General features: G+C 45.4%; 1 protein-coding gene across 1 annotated transcript in view; it reads right to left on the minus strand.

Annotated features, from left to right (window-relative positions):
- Nucleotides 1–1,743: 1,743 nt before the first annotated feature.
- TNNI3K (TNNI3 interacting kinase) overlaps nucleotides 1,744–19,436 on the minus strand; it is a 150,626-nt gene continuing 132,933 nt past the window's right edge. The window contains exons 24-25 of the mRNA XM_077928586.1: nucleotides 5,425–5,504; nucleotides 1,744–2,668 (exon numbers count right to left, since the gene is read on the minus strand). Of these exons, the coding sequence (XP_077784712.1) occupies nucleotides 2,592–2,668; nucleotides 5,425–5,504 (157 nt within the window). The 3' untranslated portion in view covers nucleotides 1,744–2,591. The remainder of the gene's footprint in view (nucleotides 2,669–5,424; nucleotides 5,505–19,436) is intronic.

Below are 19,436 nucleotides of genomic sequence, written 5' to 3' on the forward strand. Positions count from 1 at the left end.
TTGAGACAGACGGATGCCAGCAACCACTCCCTAATAATGTATTAACCTTGTGTGAGTCAAATGGCCTCTCCATTTAGCTTATTTCAGCCCAGGATTTGGGTTTTTGGGGCGGACATGACAGACACCAGTAACACTGCCTTTCTCTATGCGTGCACAAGGTGTTTGTGTCGAAACATGTCCCCCAGAAACACAAAAACATGGTTGAGAGGAAGGATTCCTCAGGCTACATTTCATGCGGCATTTTCGTTTTAAGGGCACTAGGTGACACTGTGGAGCAGCATTCATGTGAGATGAAGAGCTGTGGTTCTCTTCCAGCATTTCAAAGATTTATGCAGGACACAACAGTGATAGTGACATGCATAGCTAGCTGCCCTTTTTCGTTCCTTGTCCCTCTGTCTTGCAAAAGTGTTTGTATCATGAACACAAATGAGCTACAGAGCAGCATTCTCCTATGCGGGTTTGATGGTGCCTGTGACTTGCTGAGAAAAATACTGAGTTATCTGAAAGAAAGAAAGAAAGAAAGAAAGAAAGAAAGAAAGAAAGAAAGAAAGAAAGAAAGAAAGAAAGAAGCACTGCAATCTCCTTCCTGCTACACAACAGAGCTTCCTAGCCCAAATCCCTTATCTAGGGCCAATGGGAGCAATATACCATTGAGACTTCCTGCTTGCTTCTCTTGCCTGCTGTGACTGACACACACACACACACACACACACACACACACACACACACACACAGCACCAAATGCTCCTGCACAGCCTGATGGCTGTGGAACACAAGAGGATGCCTTATTCTGAGTCAGTACATTAGTCCTTCTAGTAGGTGCCAGACTTTGGGCTCCTAAACTTCAGCAGCACCCCATGTGATGCTACAATTCAGCACCCCTGCCCCCTCTCATGCTCTGTTCTACAGCCTTGTTGTGGCATCCCCTGCAGCAGGGCACCCAATGTGACTGCCCTGGTCATGCTACCCTAAAACCACCTTGTCGTGCTGCAGGTTACAACCCTAATACCAGCAGTTAGGCTCTAGTGCTCTGTTCAGCAATGGGCTCCTTGCCAGGGCACAGACACTGACAGCAAGTGTCTAGTGATGTCCACCACTGGGATGCAGCAAAGTGTCTAACTAAATAATGAAAAGGGTCTTCTATTGCTTCCTAAAAATGAATACAGTGGTACCTCTGGTTACGTACTTAATTCGTTCCGGAGGTCCGTTCTTAACCTGAAACTGTTCTTAACCTGAAGCACCACTTTAGCTAATGGGGCCTCCTGCTGCTGCTGCGACAGCGCCACACGACTTCTGTTCTCATACTGAAGCAAAGTTCTTAACCCGAGGTCCTATTTCTGGGTTAGCGGAGTCTGTAACCTGAAGCATATGTAACCTGAGGTATCACTGTAGATCCCATTTGTATGCTACCTTCTTTGCAGCTTTTTTGCACATTTACCTGAGTGGCCTACTCACATGAGCAGCATAGTGTCAGAGGAAGCAGCTTGTGGGAGCTTGGAAACAGGAAGTAAATAAAATTACACTAAAAGATGGGAAGCTCTTTACCTGCTTTGGTCTGACTGCCTCCTCACTTCTTCTGAAGGCTGTACACGCAAGGTAGGCTCTATATATCTTGAACTTTATGAAGAGGCTCAATGTGTGGCTCAATCCAAAGAGAATTAATCATCTGATTAAATCTATACAATCGCAACTTTGGCTCTCTCTAGTCCCCTGAGGTGGGCAAGGGAATAAAGAACTCTGCCCTCATTTACACAATTGTTTTATTGTTGAGCTATGCAAAACTCAAATGAACATTCAAGAGAGGATTAACATAATGTGTTAAACTGGCAACTTTAAACAGAACGGCCACAGGAAGACAAGCCCGGCCTCTTGGCACCAATCAGCTGATTAAACTGAATAATACAACTTTAAACTACACTGCATTCCAGTATGACTCCAAGACATCCACAACATATCTGTACCTGAACTTCTTATTGAATTAGTTGGGTGCTTTGAGATGCATCAGGCAAGAAGCCCTGGAAGATATAGACAGCATTAGATAGAGTAGGACCATACAGCATGCTGGAACCACTAGCCTAGGCTTCAACAAAGAGGAGACCCAGGGACTTGTAGCTGAAAGAGAAGGATAGGAGGTCATCCCATGGGACACAATGCTGAGCAATCTATTTTCTCCATTAAGCTTGAGGTGGGAAAGGCAGGGTAATTGTCACACCATGGGAAGCCCCCAAATTGGGACCTCCCACAGTGTAACAATTACCTTTCTTTTCCAACTCATGGGTAATGAATAAAAAATATTCCAGTCTCTGATTATGTTCCCTGGCATGCATGCAGTATATCCCAAGGGCAAGCTTGGTACAACCCCAAACTTTGACAGATTTATCCCCCCCCCCCACACTGCCTATAAATTGCTGGTACAGAAAGAGAATGGTTGAAGAACAATTTATGATGGAAGCATTAGCTATCAGTAAATAAGCAAGCCAACGTGGGGCTCTTTGATGTAACATATGATGACTAGGAGCTGTGTTGACGCCAGGAAGAATTGTTGCTGCTGCTTCGTGGAGAAACTCTCGGCAAGTAGATGGTTCCTGCTGTCAGGCACTGTCTTCAAAGCTGCCGCTGTTGCTGCAGGAATGAAATCGCATCGTACTCATGGGATCCGACACGTAACCTGTGGAAGGTGAAGAGTAGCTCAGGTGAGCGAGTCACAAACACCATTTAGCCCAGCAAACCCTTCTCCCTCCCCTCTCCGCTTCCTAAAGGCCTCTGTATTTATCAAGGTATAAAAGGATGTTTTCGCTAACTAAATAAGCAATGCACAGATTTGCTCCCAGGAAAATGTGTTTCGGGCAAATCTCTTTGCTACCTGAAATGCCCAAGTTTAATGCCATTCTCTGAGGGAAAATGCTAGGAGGCGAAATATGAAATACAGATACGCAGGCCATTCAAATGCAGTGTAGTCACAATAGCCATTTAAACTGGTGGCCGACACAAAATGGGAACCAAGGTATTTAAATACACTGTCACATTTCTATTTGATTTTTAAATATACCTATTTTGACCTTGAATGGGAGATCCAACAGTCAACAATAAGCAGCCTGCCAGAAATAATTATGCCCTTAATCCTGGGCAATTATCATGACAATAGCTGCTATTGTAAGTACCAGGTTGTCTATTAAGGACTATTATTATTCCTTTAGCATCTGGGCCACTGGTCAAATGTGATTGCTACTATTATTCTTCTGCTATAATATTTGTCATCCTTGCCTAGTCATTAACAGTGCAATCCTATGCATGCCTGCTTAGAAGTAAACCCATTTGAGTTTAACGGGACTATCCACCCCACCCCCTGGAAAGAGTGTACAGGGTTGCAGCCTGTCTTTCTAAACATCAGGGTAATATTATATGGAGATATTATGTACAAAGGCCAAAAGGTCAGGAGAGAAAAAGTATACTTTTAAAAGTTTGTTGGGGAAAGCGGGACCCAAGTCTAACATCAAGACAGTCCCTATAGTACTATAATTTGGCACCTGCCCTGAAAGGCTGCAACATTCAGCACTGGAGTATAACAAAAGAGCACAACAGCACAAAGGAATGAAAACTAGCGTTGAGGACCCTGTGTGAGAGGTGGGGAAGGGGAGATCTCACAGGGTGAGATGCTGTGGGAAGATAGGGATGATCCCAGGTGACAGCTGCAAGGGTTCACCTGTTTGTGTATGGGATAAAAGTTAAGATATAGAAGTGAGAGAGAATCTTGTAGTTTTCTCTTTCCTTTTAATCTTTCTTTCCAGGTTATTCTTTCTAGATGAGTTTGTTCTTTTTATTGTATCATGAAAAAATATCAACAAAACTTTTCAAAGAAAGAATGAAAAGAAAAGAAAAGAAAACTAGCGTTGAGGAGTTGTGGCTCAAAACAAGGACACTTCCAGGGGTCTTTAAGCGATGCTCAGCTTATGTAACTCCAGCCTTAAAAACCTCTCAAACTTGTCTCTAAATTCCAAGCTCATGGATGCATGTGGAACTCTCTCTCTCACACACAACCCAGAAGCTCTTGCCCTCTCAGTGAGAATCATGTATTCCTTCAAGGCTTAGTAGTGTGTGGAAATCAATATGTGACATAGTAATGTGAAGCTTGCAACACGTCTCTGAGCAAAGATCTGCAGCAAGCTCCAGAGTTTTGCATTATAGGAGTCTTTCATTGGAATAAGACGCTTAAAAAAGGTAAAGGACCCCTGACAGTTAAGTCCAGTCGGGAACGACTCTGGGGCTGTGGCGCTCATCTCGCTTTACTGGCCCGAGGGAGCCGACGTTTGTCTGCAGACAGTTTTTCCGGGTCATGTGGCCAGCATGACTAGGCCGCTTTTGGCGAAACCAGAGCAGTGCTGTTTACCTTCCTGCCGGAGCGGTACCTGTTTATCAACTTGCACTTTGACGTACTTTCGAACTGCTAGGTTGGCAGGAGCTGGGACCGAACAACAGGAGCTCACCCCGTTGCAGGGATTTGAACCGGTGACCTTCTGATCAGCAAGCTCTAGGCTCAGTGGCTTAGACCACAGCGCCACCCACGTCCCCTATATAAGACACTTACTGGAAGTCATATCATTACTGTTTCTTATACTATTAGGGCCCTTTCAAATATTATGCAGATAAAATCTGGACTTCCTAAAATGCTCCAGGTTTGGTATCTGCGATTGATATCCCCACACCCAGCAGGGTCCACCTCACTGACCCCTGCCTGTCCTTGACCCCCCCTTCCCCTGCCAACCACTGAGCTCCAGCACCCACAAACTGGCTTGCTGACACCACTTTGTTTTGGCATCAATCAAGGGTGCTATACGCAAACAATCTGGTGGGCATCACAAAAATTTGGTAGTCCTATATATTATTATTTTAATAATACTCATGATAAATGGATTATTATTATTTTAAAAAAAGAATCACACTTTTGTTCTGGCCATTATTCTACTTGCCCCACAATGCTCTGCTATGCCCAGGTATCATAGGAAAAATAAAATGACAGATCGTGGGAGGCTTCCACTCCTTAGTTAAGAGGAAAAACCTGATACTCTGTGGGCTAAATGACACCTATGTTTGTAGACATGCTCATTGTGTTCACATTTCACAGTTTAGAGGTACAGTTAAAACTTTCTCAGTGCAAAATAGCTCTCCAGTGGTGGCAGGAATCACAACAATCTCCCTGGATGGTCTAAGGTGTGGTTAAAGTTTTTCCTGAGTCTTGGGGGAACTTATCACATGCCTTGTTTCTACAATCAGTAGTGGAAACATTTACAGATCTTATTACCGAAGCTGACGGTTTGCTATCTTCAGTGTACTTCCAATTTTTGTGTGTGTGCCAGTTTCATCCCAAAGAAAATGGATTAGCCCATAAATAGAACTTATCTTTGTTACATCTGAGGGACCTCTTACCATTTCGGTCAATAGGCGGGTACTGGAAATTTCTCCTCATTTCTTCCAGAGAAAGACCTTGAGAAGGGTGCTGTCCAGTGCTGTAAAATCGACAGGATGTCTTCATTATAGATGACTGAATATGTTATCTTTGTAATATTAGAGCTTTTCTACAGAAACAACATCCTTAAAAAAAAACACCAGCGGAAAACACAACCGTGCTTTTTAGAAGAAGCAATTGCGCAGGAAGAAAAATAACATGGATGGAGAACGAATACATTTACAGAACAACTTCTCAGAATTTTGAGTTTTGTTCTACAATGCTTTTGACCTGAAGAACAATTCTAGGTGACAATTCCAATATACCATAAATAATGTATCTACCCCAGTACTATCAGGTTCGTGCGTGCTAATTCCTTTGTGAAAGAGAACATCACCCTTCAGACGCAAATCCAAATGTTGCTCACTGAAAATATGTTCCTTTATCCTTGGAAGCAATCAGGTAAAGACTGCCTGTACCAGCTGTTCTCAAATGATGGGCTAGCAGATACTGAGTACGCCCAGAGAGTGTGAAATAACGCCTCAAACTGCACATTAATATCCAGAGGATTCATAACAATATGTCTCTACTTGTTCATGGTAAGGTATGCAGTTATCTGAGGTTCTTTCAAAAAACAAGAGCTTCAAAGAATTTGTTGTCAAGTTGTGGCTGAAAGGACAAGCTGAAAGGATTATTCCCAGCAATGTACCTTCCTTGGTGATTTTGATAAGGGCAATTTCTAACTGATGGCAGGTAAGAAATTTATATATTGGTTTGGCAGATTTTTTCCCCTTTCCCCGGTGAAAAAACTGAAGCTTTGTTCCTAAATGTACCTTCCTGGAAGTACACATAGGACTTGCTGCCAGTAAATATACCTGTAACTGTGGAGCCTGTATGGATTTGCAGTGTTGATATTTTCCCCTTTCCCTCTCATTTTAGAAGACTCTAATAGCACCTATATAGTCTTGCTAAAATGTGCCTTTTTCCCCTTTAGGTGATATCATTGCCCAAATACAATGATATTTCCTCCTTCATAATACTCCCCTCCAAGTCTCATCAAAGCAGTTGCTATGGAAAACTGACCATGTTGCCTTCATAAATGTCTCAACACTTTCACCCATCCCTATACTTACCTTGGTTAGAATATTATACTCGAATTACAGTTTGCAATACTGTCTGTCTGTCTGTCCATCTAGCTATTTGGAGAGTGGTGACAATGCTAAGAATTAAAATAAGGGTTATTAATTGGATCCAAGGAGCCAGTTCAGGCAAGTCTGATGTTTTGTGTGCACTCAGTAGGATAGATAGATAGATAGATAGATGGATTGAAACCTGTTTAAAACAGCAAAACTCTACTTGCCACACTGCGTGGCAGACGGTGGTGTGGTTTTGTGCAGGAGAAGCTCAAAGACACTCTTCTTTAAATTCTGGCCACAAAAGCCATTTAACTAGCTAGCAAGATTCACCAACAAATGGACCGCTATTTCAAAGCAGAGTGTTCTGAAATACAGTAAGCCCTCAACTTACATGGGGGTTAAGTTCCTGGGATCATGCCTAAAGCCAAAACACATTGGGTGCAATGGTGGGTGGGATTGCCAAAATCTTTTTTTCCTGGACACTAGCTGCTTTTCACCACGTCTTTCTAACCCCCCCCCCCAAGTGGTAAAGCTGAATGTGCACATGTTAAATGCGCATAAATTGTGGGCTTCCTGTGCAGTATAGGTGGGATTCACCTTCTGAACCCTGTCAGGGAAAGCCCTGTGCAAGGGTTTCCACTTGTGCAATGGAACATTCTCCTCTCCCTGCCACATGCCCTCCCATTTGGTTGGGGGGCGGGGCAGAGGGTTGGGAGAGCTCCAGAACAGCATGCAGGGAGAAGGGGATTCTTCCATATGGCAAGCTGATATGTTTGCACAGATGGAACATTCATCACACTGTAACGTTGAATTCCACCCCATGATTATTAATACTATGATTGTTCAGAGAAGGCATTCTGCTTTAATCCCAGTCCTATTTATAACCCTGAAACCAAATGCCCATACAATGCAATGTGAGATACAAGTTGCTCCCTTCCATGTAATGTATAACCTGCAACTCTACTCTGTGGCTAGTGGAAGAGGGAATCCACATTGTTAGAGCTGCAGGGTCCCTGCTGAATTGAAATGGCTTCTTCATTTATTAGCCTAATTCAACCCATTTATTCATTCATGCTATGTGGAGTGTCTCTGTCACTAATCCAGCTCCACATTTACCTAAATGAAAACTAATGTATGGTTCCTAAACTGTGCTCAAGCAACGAAATCTAATGGGGGCCAAGGTCAAACGCAGAGCTCACCATCAACCCAGCATTAATATTAGTCAACGTGGCTGTCAGACATAAGACATTGCCTCAAACTCTCTACACACAAACACTTCATGATTTCTGGGTCAGGCTATTGCTTTGCAGGGGCACCATTTAGCAACACTGTTTGAACTGCCAGCTTAGATTGCTGATAAACTGGGAAGAATGGAGAAAATGACTAAGGTGTACAGCTTCGGGATGCATCTATTATATCAAGGCAGGCAAAGGCGGGCAAATGCCAGGTAAAAGGACAGAAAGAAGCATTCACACATTCAATCATAACACGTAGAAGACAAACATGTCTGTGATACCAACTTTTTTTTTTAAAAAAAGAAAAGATCTTCATTTTTGTTAGGGCAAATATACCGGATTTTCTCCTACAGGAGTGCTATCCAAGGAATGCATGCAAATAATTTGTTCAGCAAATTCTGCTACATCAGAAGGTGGGAAACTGGGATGTGCTCAGAACTCAGAGCATCAAGCCATGCTGGCTTCTCTTGTAATCTTAATATGGATGTTTGAGAACTCCAGACTGACCTGATTGGTTTGGGATTCTGCTGACTTTTTCACAGTGTTGTCCAAGAGCCAGTGAGATATGGGGGAAAGCAGAAACATCAGCAGCTGCTTGGCGCTTCTACCTCACTTACGTGTGTGTGTGTGTGTGTGTGTGTGTGTGTGTAAAATATAAGCTTGCCCTAATGGCTGCTTCGTGGGCTGCAGCTGTCACATTTCCACAGCCCAAGTTGCCTTAAAAATGGGTTGGGCTCAGGCTTGGCGACCACTGGTGGGAGCATCCTGTATTAAGAGCTCCACTCAGGACTTTCCTGCTAGCGGAAGTGTAGAAGCAACTTGTCATGCTTCCCCTGCCCCCTCTCACACTGTTCCAGAGAGCTGAGGGGGAATCTGCAAAAATCACTTCCTCCGCTATTGGTGAGATCTCCACCCACCACTGGATCAGAAGCTTCCTGTGGATGCGTCCATTCTAGCCCTGGAAAGCAATGTCTGGATTCAACCCAGGAAACATGCAATGGGAATCCTGAAATGAGTGGCTTGCCAGGAAGACATTCTGGCAGTTATCACGAAGATTTAAGGAATATGAACTTGTGTGTTTATAGGTGTACTGCTTCCTGTATGCTGTCACTTTGTCTTCCTGTAGTGTGACCAAGAAACCACATGTAGGAAGCCCACTTCTGGGAAGATTAGGTACCTGTGATGTGGAATGCATTTGCCAGAGATTCTGGAGAGCTGCAGCAAGTCAGAGTAGGCAGTACAGTGGTACCTCGGGTTAAGTACTTAATTCGTTCCGGAGGTCCGTACTTAACCTGAAACTGTTCTTAACCTGAAGCACCACTTTAGCTAATGGGGCCTCCTGCTGCCGCCGTGCCGCCAGAGCACGATTTCTGTTCTCATCCTGAAGCAAAGTTCTTAACCTGTAAGCACTATTTCTGGGTTAGCGGAGTCTGTAACCTGAAGCGTATGTAACCTGAAGTGTATGTAACCTGAGGTACCACTGTACTGAGATAGATGGACAAAGAGGTATAACCATGTAGATGGCTGACTTTTGACGTTTCCCTCCTTATTAAAGGTGAAAACCAGGTGGCAGGCACTCCAGATTCCCTGTGGCAGCAATTCGCTTTTATTTTCATCTTTCGGTGTGGGATAAATATTGCCTTCCTGACTTTACACAGCTTGCTTAGGAGGCCTGGGGAATGGTCAGCTTTGCAGCTCTGGGCCCCATAACCGAATGGGTACTTCCAAGGGCAGAAAGATTATCAGGGCCAAGGATATACAGTCAGAAATAAACAACTCCACAATCCGTCTCTTAAAAGCACACCCTGAAGTGTAGGATTTTCGCACAGAAACTTAACTGAAAGGAAACTCTAGCTGGGGAATAGGTAATCCAATATGCCAAAGGTTCCCATAGGAACACCACATCTTTTATTTATACCTGCTTGGAACAGCTGCCTCATTTGGAGTCTGGCTTGTTGAAAGTGCAGGCGGCAGCCCCTAAAGCTGAGCGGCTGCAGACTAGTCTCCCCGCTGCTAGACAAGCTTCTTGGTGCTCTCAAGCCCCACTGCCTTTCAGTGGTTATTGGCTTCTCATGGTTCATTAAAGACCTTCATGCAGCATTTTTAAGTCTCTCTCTCTCTCAATCTTGTGCTCAGAAACATCCCTCCCATCTCCTGTCCTTGTAAAGCCATAGGATAAGCTGTGTGTTGGGCTGGGGGGGGGGAGTGCAGCTCCCTTCACCTGTGTGCCTGTTGCGCTCTGTCTCAGAGACACACCTGTGGAGGATGCAAAGATCATACCCAGATTCCTCTCATTAGCACTGAGCCACTGGACATGGCTCCAAGGCTTGAAAAAAAACAGCAGCAAGATGATTAGCGAGCCTGCTGTATTATTGCATGAGGCTGCCGGCGGAGAGGTGTATGTGCCGTGCAATTTCAAAGAGAGCATCAGTGCAAATCTGGGACAACTTCTCTGCTGTGGCCTTCTCAATCTCCTGTTGGGAAACTGCCAGGGAGATATTGTCCATCATGGCCCCAAGCCGGCTGCCGAACGTCCATCGATCTCCCGTAGCCAGGCAGATCCAGCAGTTAGCGACACAAAGCCTCAGAAATAGATTGCCACATTCCAGGCTTGTGCACACTGTTCTTTATCAGCAGAATCCACAGCCAGAAAGCTTGCACCGCAGAAGAGAGCATAATTTACAGACTTTATTTAGCGTTGAACAGAACAAAGAGAAAACATGACCGTTCTGTGTCAGTGTCTCTGACCGACTGAAATCGAAAGGAAACAGCAAACATAAACATCCTCAACAGGAAATACGCAGACTCTGTGACTCACAAGCCTGCTCTCTCTTAAGGTGGAACGGAAATATCCTAACATCCTCCCCCTTTCCGTGTAACCTGTAGTACCTGTGGTTCACCCAATTGCAACCTCTGTGTGTAAACCTTAAGTTGTTCTTTGTTAACAACCTTAGACAACAGATCAGCAGGAATTTCATTTCCTGCCATGTAGGACACCCGAATCAGTCCTTTCTGAATACACTCTCTTGCACGATGTAGCTTAATCTGCAAGTACTTGGTTCTTTGCTTGCAACTCTCAGAGTTCAGCAAAGCCAAACATGATCTATTGTCTTGATACACTTGTATAGGACATTTCACAGAAACCCCGATGTCCTTAAACAGTTGCATCAACCATTCACAATCCATGAGTGAAAATGACAGAGCATTGAGTTCTGCTTCACAGGAACTTAGGCTCACTGTTGTTTGCTTCCTGCACAACCAGTCAAACAGGCAGTGGTTGTACATGTAGCATACTCCAGAAGTGCTTGTACCATCTGTGGTGTCACTTCCAAAACTTGCATCTGCAAAGATTTCAAGACCTCCAGTCTTCTGACTGGTGAACCTCAGCCTGTAGTGCATAGTCCCTTTCAAATAGCGGGCTATGCGCTTCAGAGCTTTCCAATCCTGAACCGTAGGATTGTTGGCATGTCTGCTAAGCAGATTACAGCTTACAGCTATGTCAGGTCTTGAACATCTGGCAATGAAATTTAGCTTGCCTAGAATGCATCTGTACAGCGTTGTATCAGAAAACGCTTCAGCAGTACTATCTACCTGGTAACCTGTCACCATCGGTGTGTCTGCTGGGTTTGCATCAACCAAATTCAACCTGGTTAATACATCAGCAATTTTCTGTGTTTGGTGTACCAGAAAATTACCTGCTTGGTCCTTCTCCACCTGCAGAGAAAGATAGTTGGATACCTCACCAAGATCCTTCATGTCAAAGTGCTCCTTCAGCTGAGCTAGGGTGCTTTGATAGAAAGCCTGATTCTTCCAAAACATCAGAAGATCATCAACAAAACATAAACAATACAGTTTGTTTTGCCCCTCCTCCTTGACAAACACACATGGATCAGCTTTGCCCTGGTGAAAACCTAGAGAAAGCAACGTTTCAGTGAGTTTTGTGTTCCAACACCTGGCACTCTGCTTGAGACCATATAAGGATTTCCGCAGTTTACAGACCATTCCCTTCTGTATCTGCATCCCGTCAGGTGGAAGCATAAACAGCTCTTCGTTCAAAATCCCGTACAAAAAAGCTGTATTAATGTCGTGGTGGGAAACATGCAGTTTCTCCTCCGCAGCAATCTTGAGCATCAGCCGAATGCTCTCATATTTGACCGTGGGTGAGTAGGTCTCGTGGTAATCCTGTCCTGGTACCTGTGAAAAACCTCTGGCAACCAATCTGGCTTTGTGTCTGACAACCTTGCCATTCTGGTCTGTCTTGGCCTTGAAGACCCATTTGCTGCCAACCAGTCTCATACCTGGGACTACCGGTACCAGCTCCCAAGTTTGGTTCCTGTTCAAGGAATCAACTTCAGCCTTCATGGCATTAAGCCAAGGCTCAGCATCTTTAGAGGTTAACTCCTGAACCTCTTTGAAGCTTGAAGGTTCCCACACCTTCTCTGAGCTACTAAGAACAGCAGTTGCAGTCTTAGCAAACTCATCAGCAAATCTCTTTGGAGGTCTGCCTTTTGTCGCCCTTTCAGACCTACGTACTAGACGCAAGTCTTCTGGACTCATCTCCTCTTTCTTAGGAGAAAAATGACCAATGGTGAACAGTGGTTCTTCCAGTTCATTGTCAGACGCATCAGATGGTCTGACTGAGGCCTTTGCGCTCTGGTAGTCTGCTGTGTCATCACTGTCACTGACACCAGCAGCCGCGCCGCCCAATGAACTGGAATCCGAACTCTGATCATCATCATCATCATCATCATCCTCATCCTCATCCTCATCATCATCATCCTCAGCAGCTTCCTCAGCTTTAGCTGCTTGCTTGACATCACCTTCATCCTCCTCTGGGTAACTCTGGAAAATTCCCACATTTTCCCCCCACTTAGGATTGTACTCAACACTCCTTGTGAACTTTATGGACTTAGAGTTAGTCATCCATACCCTGTATGCACCTTTTTCGTACCCCATGAACAAACCATGTGCCCCACGCTTCCCAAGCTTGTTGGTTTGTGGGGTGCGTACCCACATGTCAGAACCAAAAATTCTCATGTGTTTGGTGTTGGGTTTCTTGCCAAACATCTTCTCATAGGGGGTACAACCAATGGGTGATGACAATCTGCGATTAACGGAGTAAACCAGATTCCCCAAAGCCTCCCCCCAAAACTTATCAGGGAGATTGGCATCATGCAACAAGGTTTTCATTCCTTGCAGCAATGTTTGATTTGCTCTCTCCGCAAGCCCATTCATCCATGGCGATCTGGGGGTTGACATGTCATGCTGGATTCCCTTCTCAGTCAGGAAAGCTTCAAACTGCTGAGAAGTGAATTCCCCACCTCGATCGGAAAACAGACAGGAAATACGTTTACCGTGCACATTCTCCAACCAAGCACAGAATGCCTTAAACTTCGGAAACGCTTGCGATTTCTGCTCGAGCATAAACACATGAATGTACCTAGAAAAAGAATCAATTAGAACCATGAAGAACCTTGCTCCTCCTAAAGAGGGCGTAAGTGGCCCAACCAGGTCTGCGTGCACTAGCTGGTAGGGCTTGGAAGCCTGCCTGCTAGACTCTTTGCCTTTTGGAGCAACCTTCACCTTGTTCTCAGCACAAGATACACATTTCATGTGATATTTACAGGGTTTGATGTTCAAACCCTCAACCACCTCTGGCATCTTGGCCAGTGCCTTCCAAGAGAGGTGACCAAACCTTCGATGCGCTTCATGAATGCAACCTGCATGAAGAACTTTGTTAGTTTGTGCAACACAACAAGAATCAGCATTAGATACAACAGCAGTGTCCTCATAAGTTATATGGAACAAACCATCCATAAACTTTGCATGCAAATAGTCCTCTTTGCCTTTACTGATGACACAGACGCTCCTCTTGAAGGAAATCTGAAAACCACGTCCAGTAAGCTGCGGGACGCTCAACAAATTGCTTGCAGCTCCAGGAACATACAGAACATTACTGATGGTTGTATGCAAACTTGCAAGTTTCACAGTCCCTTCTCCTGCAATTTGCAACGTCCTTCCATCAGCCAGGTGGATCTCACCTTCCTGAGGCTTGAAGGAGATAAAGAGGTGCCGATCCTTTGAGATGTGGCGGGTACAGCCCGAATCAACAACAAAGCTGCCTTTGGCTGTTGGAGCAGCCTTCACAGCAAGCAAACCCTTGTTTTCCACTGACTTGGGCTTTTGCAGCTTGCCCCCCTGCTGCTCCTGGCCAGCAGACGTGCCTTTAGCCTTTGGTGAAGCTGTGCCAGCAGACATAGCCTTGTCTTCCACTGGCGTGGGCTTTTGCAGCTTGCCCCCCTGCTTCTGGTCAGCAGACGTGCCTTTAGCCTTTGGTGAAGCAGTGCCAGCTAACAAAGCCTTGTTTTCCACTGGCGCGGGCTCTTCACCCCCCTTCTGCTTCGGGCCATCTGCAGACGCCTGTTTACCTTTGCCTTTCCGGCCTCTGCAAAGGCGATGACCTTGGTTCCCATGAGAAACAGAGCTCTCAGCTGCCGTCTCCTTGGCTCCCCCTGGAGGCTGGAATGCTGCCTGGGATGACATCACAGTCTGCTCCCCCTGCAGCTTGCAACCGGTGCCCTCAGCATCCCTGCATTCACTCGCATTCTGGGAAACAGCTTGGACCTCCGATGCAGTCAAACTCTGGGCTGGGACAACTGAGTTGTGAGCTTTCATCAAAGCATACCACATTCCACGTGCAGTGGTGTTGCCAGCCAGCGTCTTAATTTCCTCAAGAGATACGGATAAGACTATTACGTCAATCGCCTTCGAATCATCGGCTTTCCATCTCTCTGTCAGAGGAACTGGGGGGGCCTCACTCACGGTATGCCACACCCTAAACTGACGCAGCAAACTCTCACACCATTTTGCCCAGGTTTCATAATTGTGGCCATTTAGCTTCGGTGGACACGGAGCTACTTCTGAGGATTGTAAAAGATCCATCTCAGGTCTTTACGTGAGCCCAAGTCTTTATGCCTTCAAAGACTTATTATCTCGGCAGCCCATTAATCACGAACTCCCTGGCTTGGCTCCCAGGCCAATTAAGCCTTGCCGGAGTTCAAAGGCTCCTTGTTGAGGTAAACAGAAAAGCCTCCGCTCTCGCTGCTTTCGCTTTTCACATACCTCTCAAACGCAGTCTGTTGCAGCTTTACTCTCCTGTAGGTGCTGTGAATCTGGGCCCGAAACCTTGTTGTTGGGAAACTGCCAGGGAGATATTGTCCATCATGGCCCCAAGCCGGCTGCCGAACGTCCATCGATCTCCCGTAGCCAGGCAGATCCAGCAGTTAGCGACACAAAGCCTCAGAAATAGATTGCCACATTCCAGGCTTGTGCACACTGTTCTTTATCAGCAGAATCCACAGCCAGAAAGCTTGCACCGCAGAAGAGAGCATAATTTACAGACTTTATTTAGCGTTGAACAGAACAAAGAGAAAACATGACCGTTCTGTGTCAGTGTCTCTGACCGACTGAAATCGAAAGGAAACAGCAAACATAAACATCCTCAACAGGAAATACGCAGACTCTGTGACTCACAAGCCTGCTCTCTCTTAAGGTGGAACGGAAATATCCTAACATCTCCCCCCGTCCCCCTCACATTTGCTTAAGGTCTGAAAGAAGGCAGGGTTGTTCTTTTTTTAGATCAACAATGCTTGGTACTTTTGCAATAATTAAAATTAAGAGGAAACTGGGCTACCCAGGAAAAAAAAAGTCTTGCTGAGCACTTAGGCGCATAACAGCAGACTGCAAAGGTTTTATCAGACGGGCTGTGCAACATGGATACTCTGTGAAAGAGGCTGTTGTTCCTGTGCATGTGCAGCATGATAGCTGAGAGCTAATCAAAGAATTATGAGCTTGAGATTCTTTAGCCAGGTTAAAAAGTTGTGTAAGAAGGAACACAGCAAGGCTATAAAAACTGTAGAGAAAGCAAGTCATGGAACCATGGCCCTGGGAAAAGGTTTCATGTACTTATTTTTGAGGGAAAGATGTAGAACAGGCCCTTTTCAGACCTTTCTAGCAATTGGGTGCCTTTGATTAACCACTATGCCAAGTTTCAGCAGTGACTTAGGTCATAAACCTTGCTTGCAAGCTCCCCTGAAAGCAATTACTATACAATCCATTACTTGGATCCTAATTTTAACTCTGTGAGTGGAACAGAAGGCCACACGGAGGATACATGTAGGAAACACAACTTAAATATGAAAGGTTATGGTGGGAAAAGCCACGCTGCAAGCCCACGCTGCTCACAGCAGACTAAGTAACTCACCGTGCCCAAGAGCTGACACAGACAAATCCTGGTATGGCAAGCCAGAGGGGTCAAACACTACCATGCATGTTTGCAGAATGGAGTTTCTCCAGCCTCACCCTTCCCTCCCTGCACCCACTGAACATCTGCTCCTCAAAACCCATGGGACCTTGAGGGATAGTGTGGGATATGGAATGGTGGACCGCTAATGGAGGTGATACAAGCCTTCCCTCAGGAAAGCATCCCACAATCCAGGAAGCTCGACTGCTCACCTGCTTCTAGGCATCTCAAGTGCTCACCTGCCATCCCTCAGGTGGTGGTGGAAGAAACAAAGAGCAGGGTCCCCTAGTACTGATCTAACTGGTTAGGGGGTTATATGGAAAGGGTGTGCCTTAAGGTAAGGAGGCCCACTCATTCATTCATGGCAGGGATAGGGAACCTGTGGTTCTCTAGATGTTGATCCCATCAGCCCCACTAAGCATGGCCAGTATTCAAGGATGATGGGATTTGTGTGGTCCAGCAACATCCAGCGGACCACAGGTTCCCCACCCCCTGATTCATGGAGTAACAATAAGGTTAAGGTAATGCTGCCACAGACAGTAGTTGAATTTGGAGCTCTCTCACTTACCATTCCAGAGCTGGGTCAGTGGTGGCAGCCATGGAGGGTGAGGGAATGAAACCTTTGAATTATGTGTGTGTGTGTGTGTGATATTAAGTGACACTATCTCAAGTTACTTTTCCCTTCCCAATTACACAAAGAGTTGGTTAAGTTCAGTGTTCAGATACACAAGAGATCCGTGACTGTGCCCAAACACTTCAAGACATTCATGCAAGGCTACATCTATCAGAACAAAGCCACTTAAAAAGTGGCTGTTGGTTTTTAAATGTCCTAGGGAAAAAATAATAACCTGAGTTGAGTTCTGTGCTTTTGAAAACAGATCCCCCCCCTCTACTTGGTCTGCTTTCAGTGAATTTGCTTGCATAAACCTTGAAGAGTCTTTTGAAAATATATATGTATTTTTTTTAAAAAAAATCATTAGCCATGATTCCAGGACACTGACACTCTTTTCTCAAAGAGCAGAAAGGAGCTGTGTTACTAAGACAGGGCTTTGCAGAAACTTAATTAGTCTTTGGGGATATTATTTACTTCACAAGATGGGGAAGAAAACAAAGGTCTGTCACCAGCTAACACAGCTGAACTCCGTAGCTGCATTCATAGCTTCTGGGTTCGATTAAAGATTCTCTCTCTCTTCTTCTTTTTTATGCTTTCAAGGTCTCTTTTGCGGAACTTGACAGGATAATAGAATCAGATTTGTTGAATTCCGCTAAACTGTAAAGTAACGTGTCATCAGCTTCACTTACTTCTCAAATATTTTTCTGTGGTGGAGCTCATTAATCTATCCCTGCTCGCACATAAAACCATGAAACCAAAAGGGCAACTCAATCAGTTATCCAAGTGACAGGAAGTTAAACATTTAGCATGACTGCATACTATGACTGGCCACTGTCAGCAAAGGGCAGACAGCCTGTGGAAAGCCTGTCTTTCCACCTTTGGATGCAGAGTGCAGATCCCCTAAGAGGTTACAACTTTTTAGCTTAGAGAAAAGGTGAATAAGAGGTGTATACGACCATGGATGGTGTGGAGAAAGTAAAGAGAGAAAAGTTTGCCCTCCCTCTCTCATAATATGAGGGCCATGCCATGTAATGAAGCAGGAAAAAGCTACAAGATTCAGGACAAAGGAAAGCACTTATTCACACAGTGTGAAGCTAAACTATGGAATTCGCTCTCACAAGAGGTAGGAATAATGGCCCCCAGTTTGGATGGCTTTAAGAGAGGGTTAGGCAAATTCATGGAGGACAAGGCTATCAGTAGGTACTAGCCACAATGGCCGTGTTCTCCCTCCATTGCCAGAGGCAGTAGGCCTAGGATACTAGTTGCTTCTATGATGCTCAGGTTTTGCTTGTCCCCGGGGGCATCTGGTGAGCCACAATGAGAACTGGGTGCTGGACTAGATGGGCCTGATCCAGCAGGGATGATCCTGTGTTCTTATGATGCAAATTTCATTCTTCTAGATGTGTTAAAGAAGACAAAATGTTTTGGGCAGAGCAATAGCTATGAGGCAGCTAGCCAGAGTGAAGACCCGGGTGAAGCCTTCAGAGGGGTGCCAGCCTGTGTGTGTGCAGGAGGAGGTGCCAAACTGGGTTTCTGATCCAGGTGAAATGAGGCCTTGTTTAACCCCTGTTTAGGTCTCCAAACATGCCCCCCCCCCCCATTCCTTCCCAGTTTTGTCATCAGCAAGAGGATATAAAAGCCTAGTTCTGAAATTTCCTGCTTGAGCAAAACCGAATCAGCTCAGTGAATTATTCTGTTGCTCCATGAGCAACTGCTCCTCCTAATTACTGTTGTTGCTGTTTAAATTATTACCCACCTTTCAGCATAAGGTCCTAGGATAGATTACAAAAATTTTAAATACAGTATTAAAATACAGTTTAAAACAATTGACAGTAGCAAGAATAGGGTGGGACCATTTTGAACATGCCTGATTGCCACACGACTGCCGACGCACACATAGTTTTCGGTCCTGGAAGGGGGTGGAATGGGCTGACGTTTGACCAGTGGCGTAGCGTGGGTTGTCAGCACCCGGGGCAAGGCAAGTAATTTGCGCCCCCTAACCCGTGGATTTGCGCCCCCTAACCCTTGGATTTGCGCCCCCTAACCTGTGGATTTGCCCTAACCCCAGATGTTGCGCCCGGTGCGGCCGGCCCCCCCTGCACCCCCCACGCTACGCCACTGCGTTTGACTGCTGACGCGCACAATGACTCAGAATACACACAGCCTGTGCAAATGGGGAATTGCCTGTATATCTCATGTGTAAGAGGTGTTTCTTCTGCCTGCAGCAGAAACTGCATAATGAAGATGCCAGGCGCACCTCTGTGGGGAGGGAATACTACAACTTGCTAGGCCCAGTCATTCTGAGACTGGGAGACTAGTGTGAAGAGGGGACATTTAGACCAAAAGCAGCCTATGACTACATGAAGAATTGTTGGAGGTTGAGAAACCTGGGTGTGCAAATCTGGGTGTGCGAATCCTGAAATGCATTGGCTCCACCTGTCATTAGCTCTTGGCCTCTCTGCCTTCCCAATTGTCACTAGCTGAAGGGTCTTGCACACACCAAAAGCTGCTCTCTCTCTAGATCCTGACCCAAGCTTTCATCCCCAGCTTAAGTTCCCACAGCATTCTTTGGAACACTGTAGCGTTATGAACAGAAAGGACTGCATTTACAAGGCGAGCATTGAGCAGGTAATTTCATGCCTCCTTAACTTTGTGTGTGGGTGAGAAGGCAAAAGTAGATGTGTGTGTACCTTGCTACTTTGGGTAG

This window comes from Podarcis muralis, chromosome 5 (genome assembly GCF_964188315.1).
Source record: "Podarcis muralis chromosome 5, rPodMur119.hap1.1, whole genome shotgun sequence".
Classification (NCBI taxonomy): Eukaryota; Metazoa; Chordata; class Lepidosauria; order Squamata; family Lacertidae; genus Podarcis; species Podarcis muralis.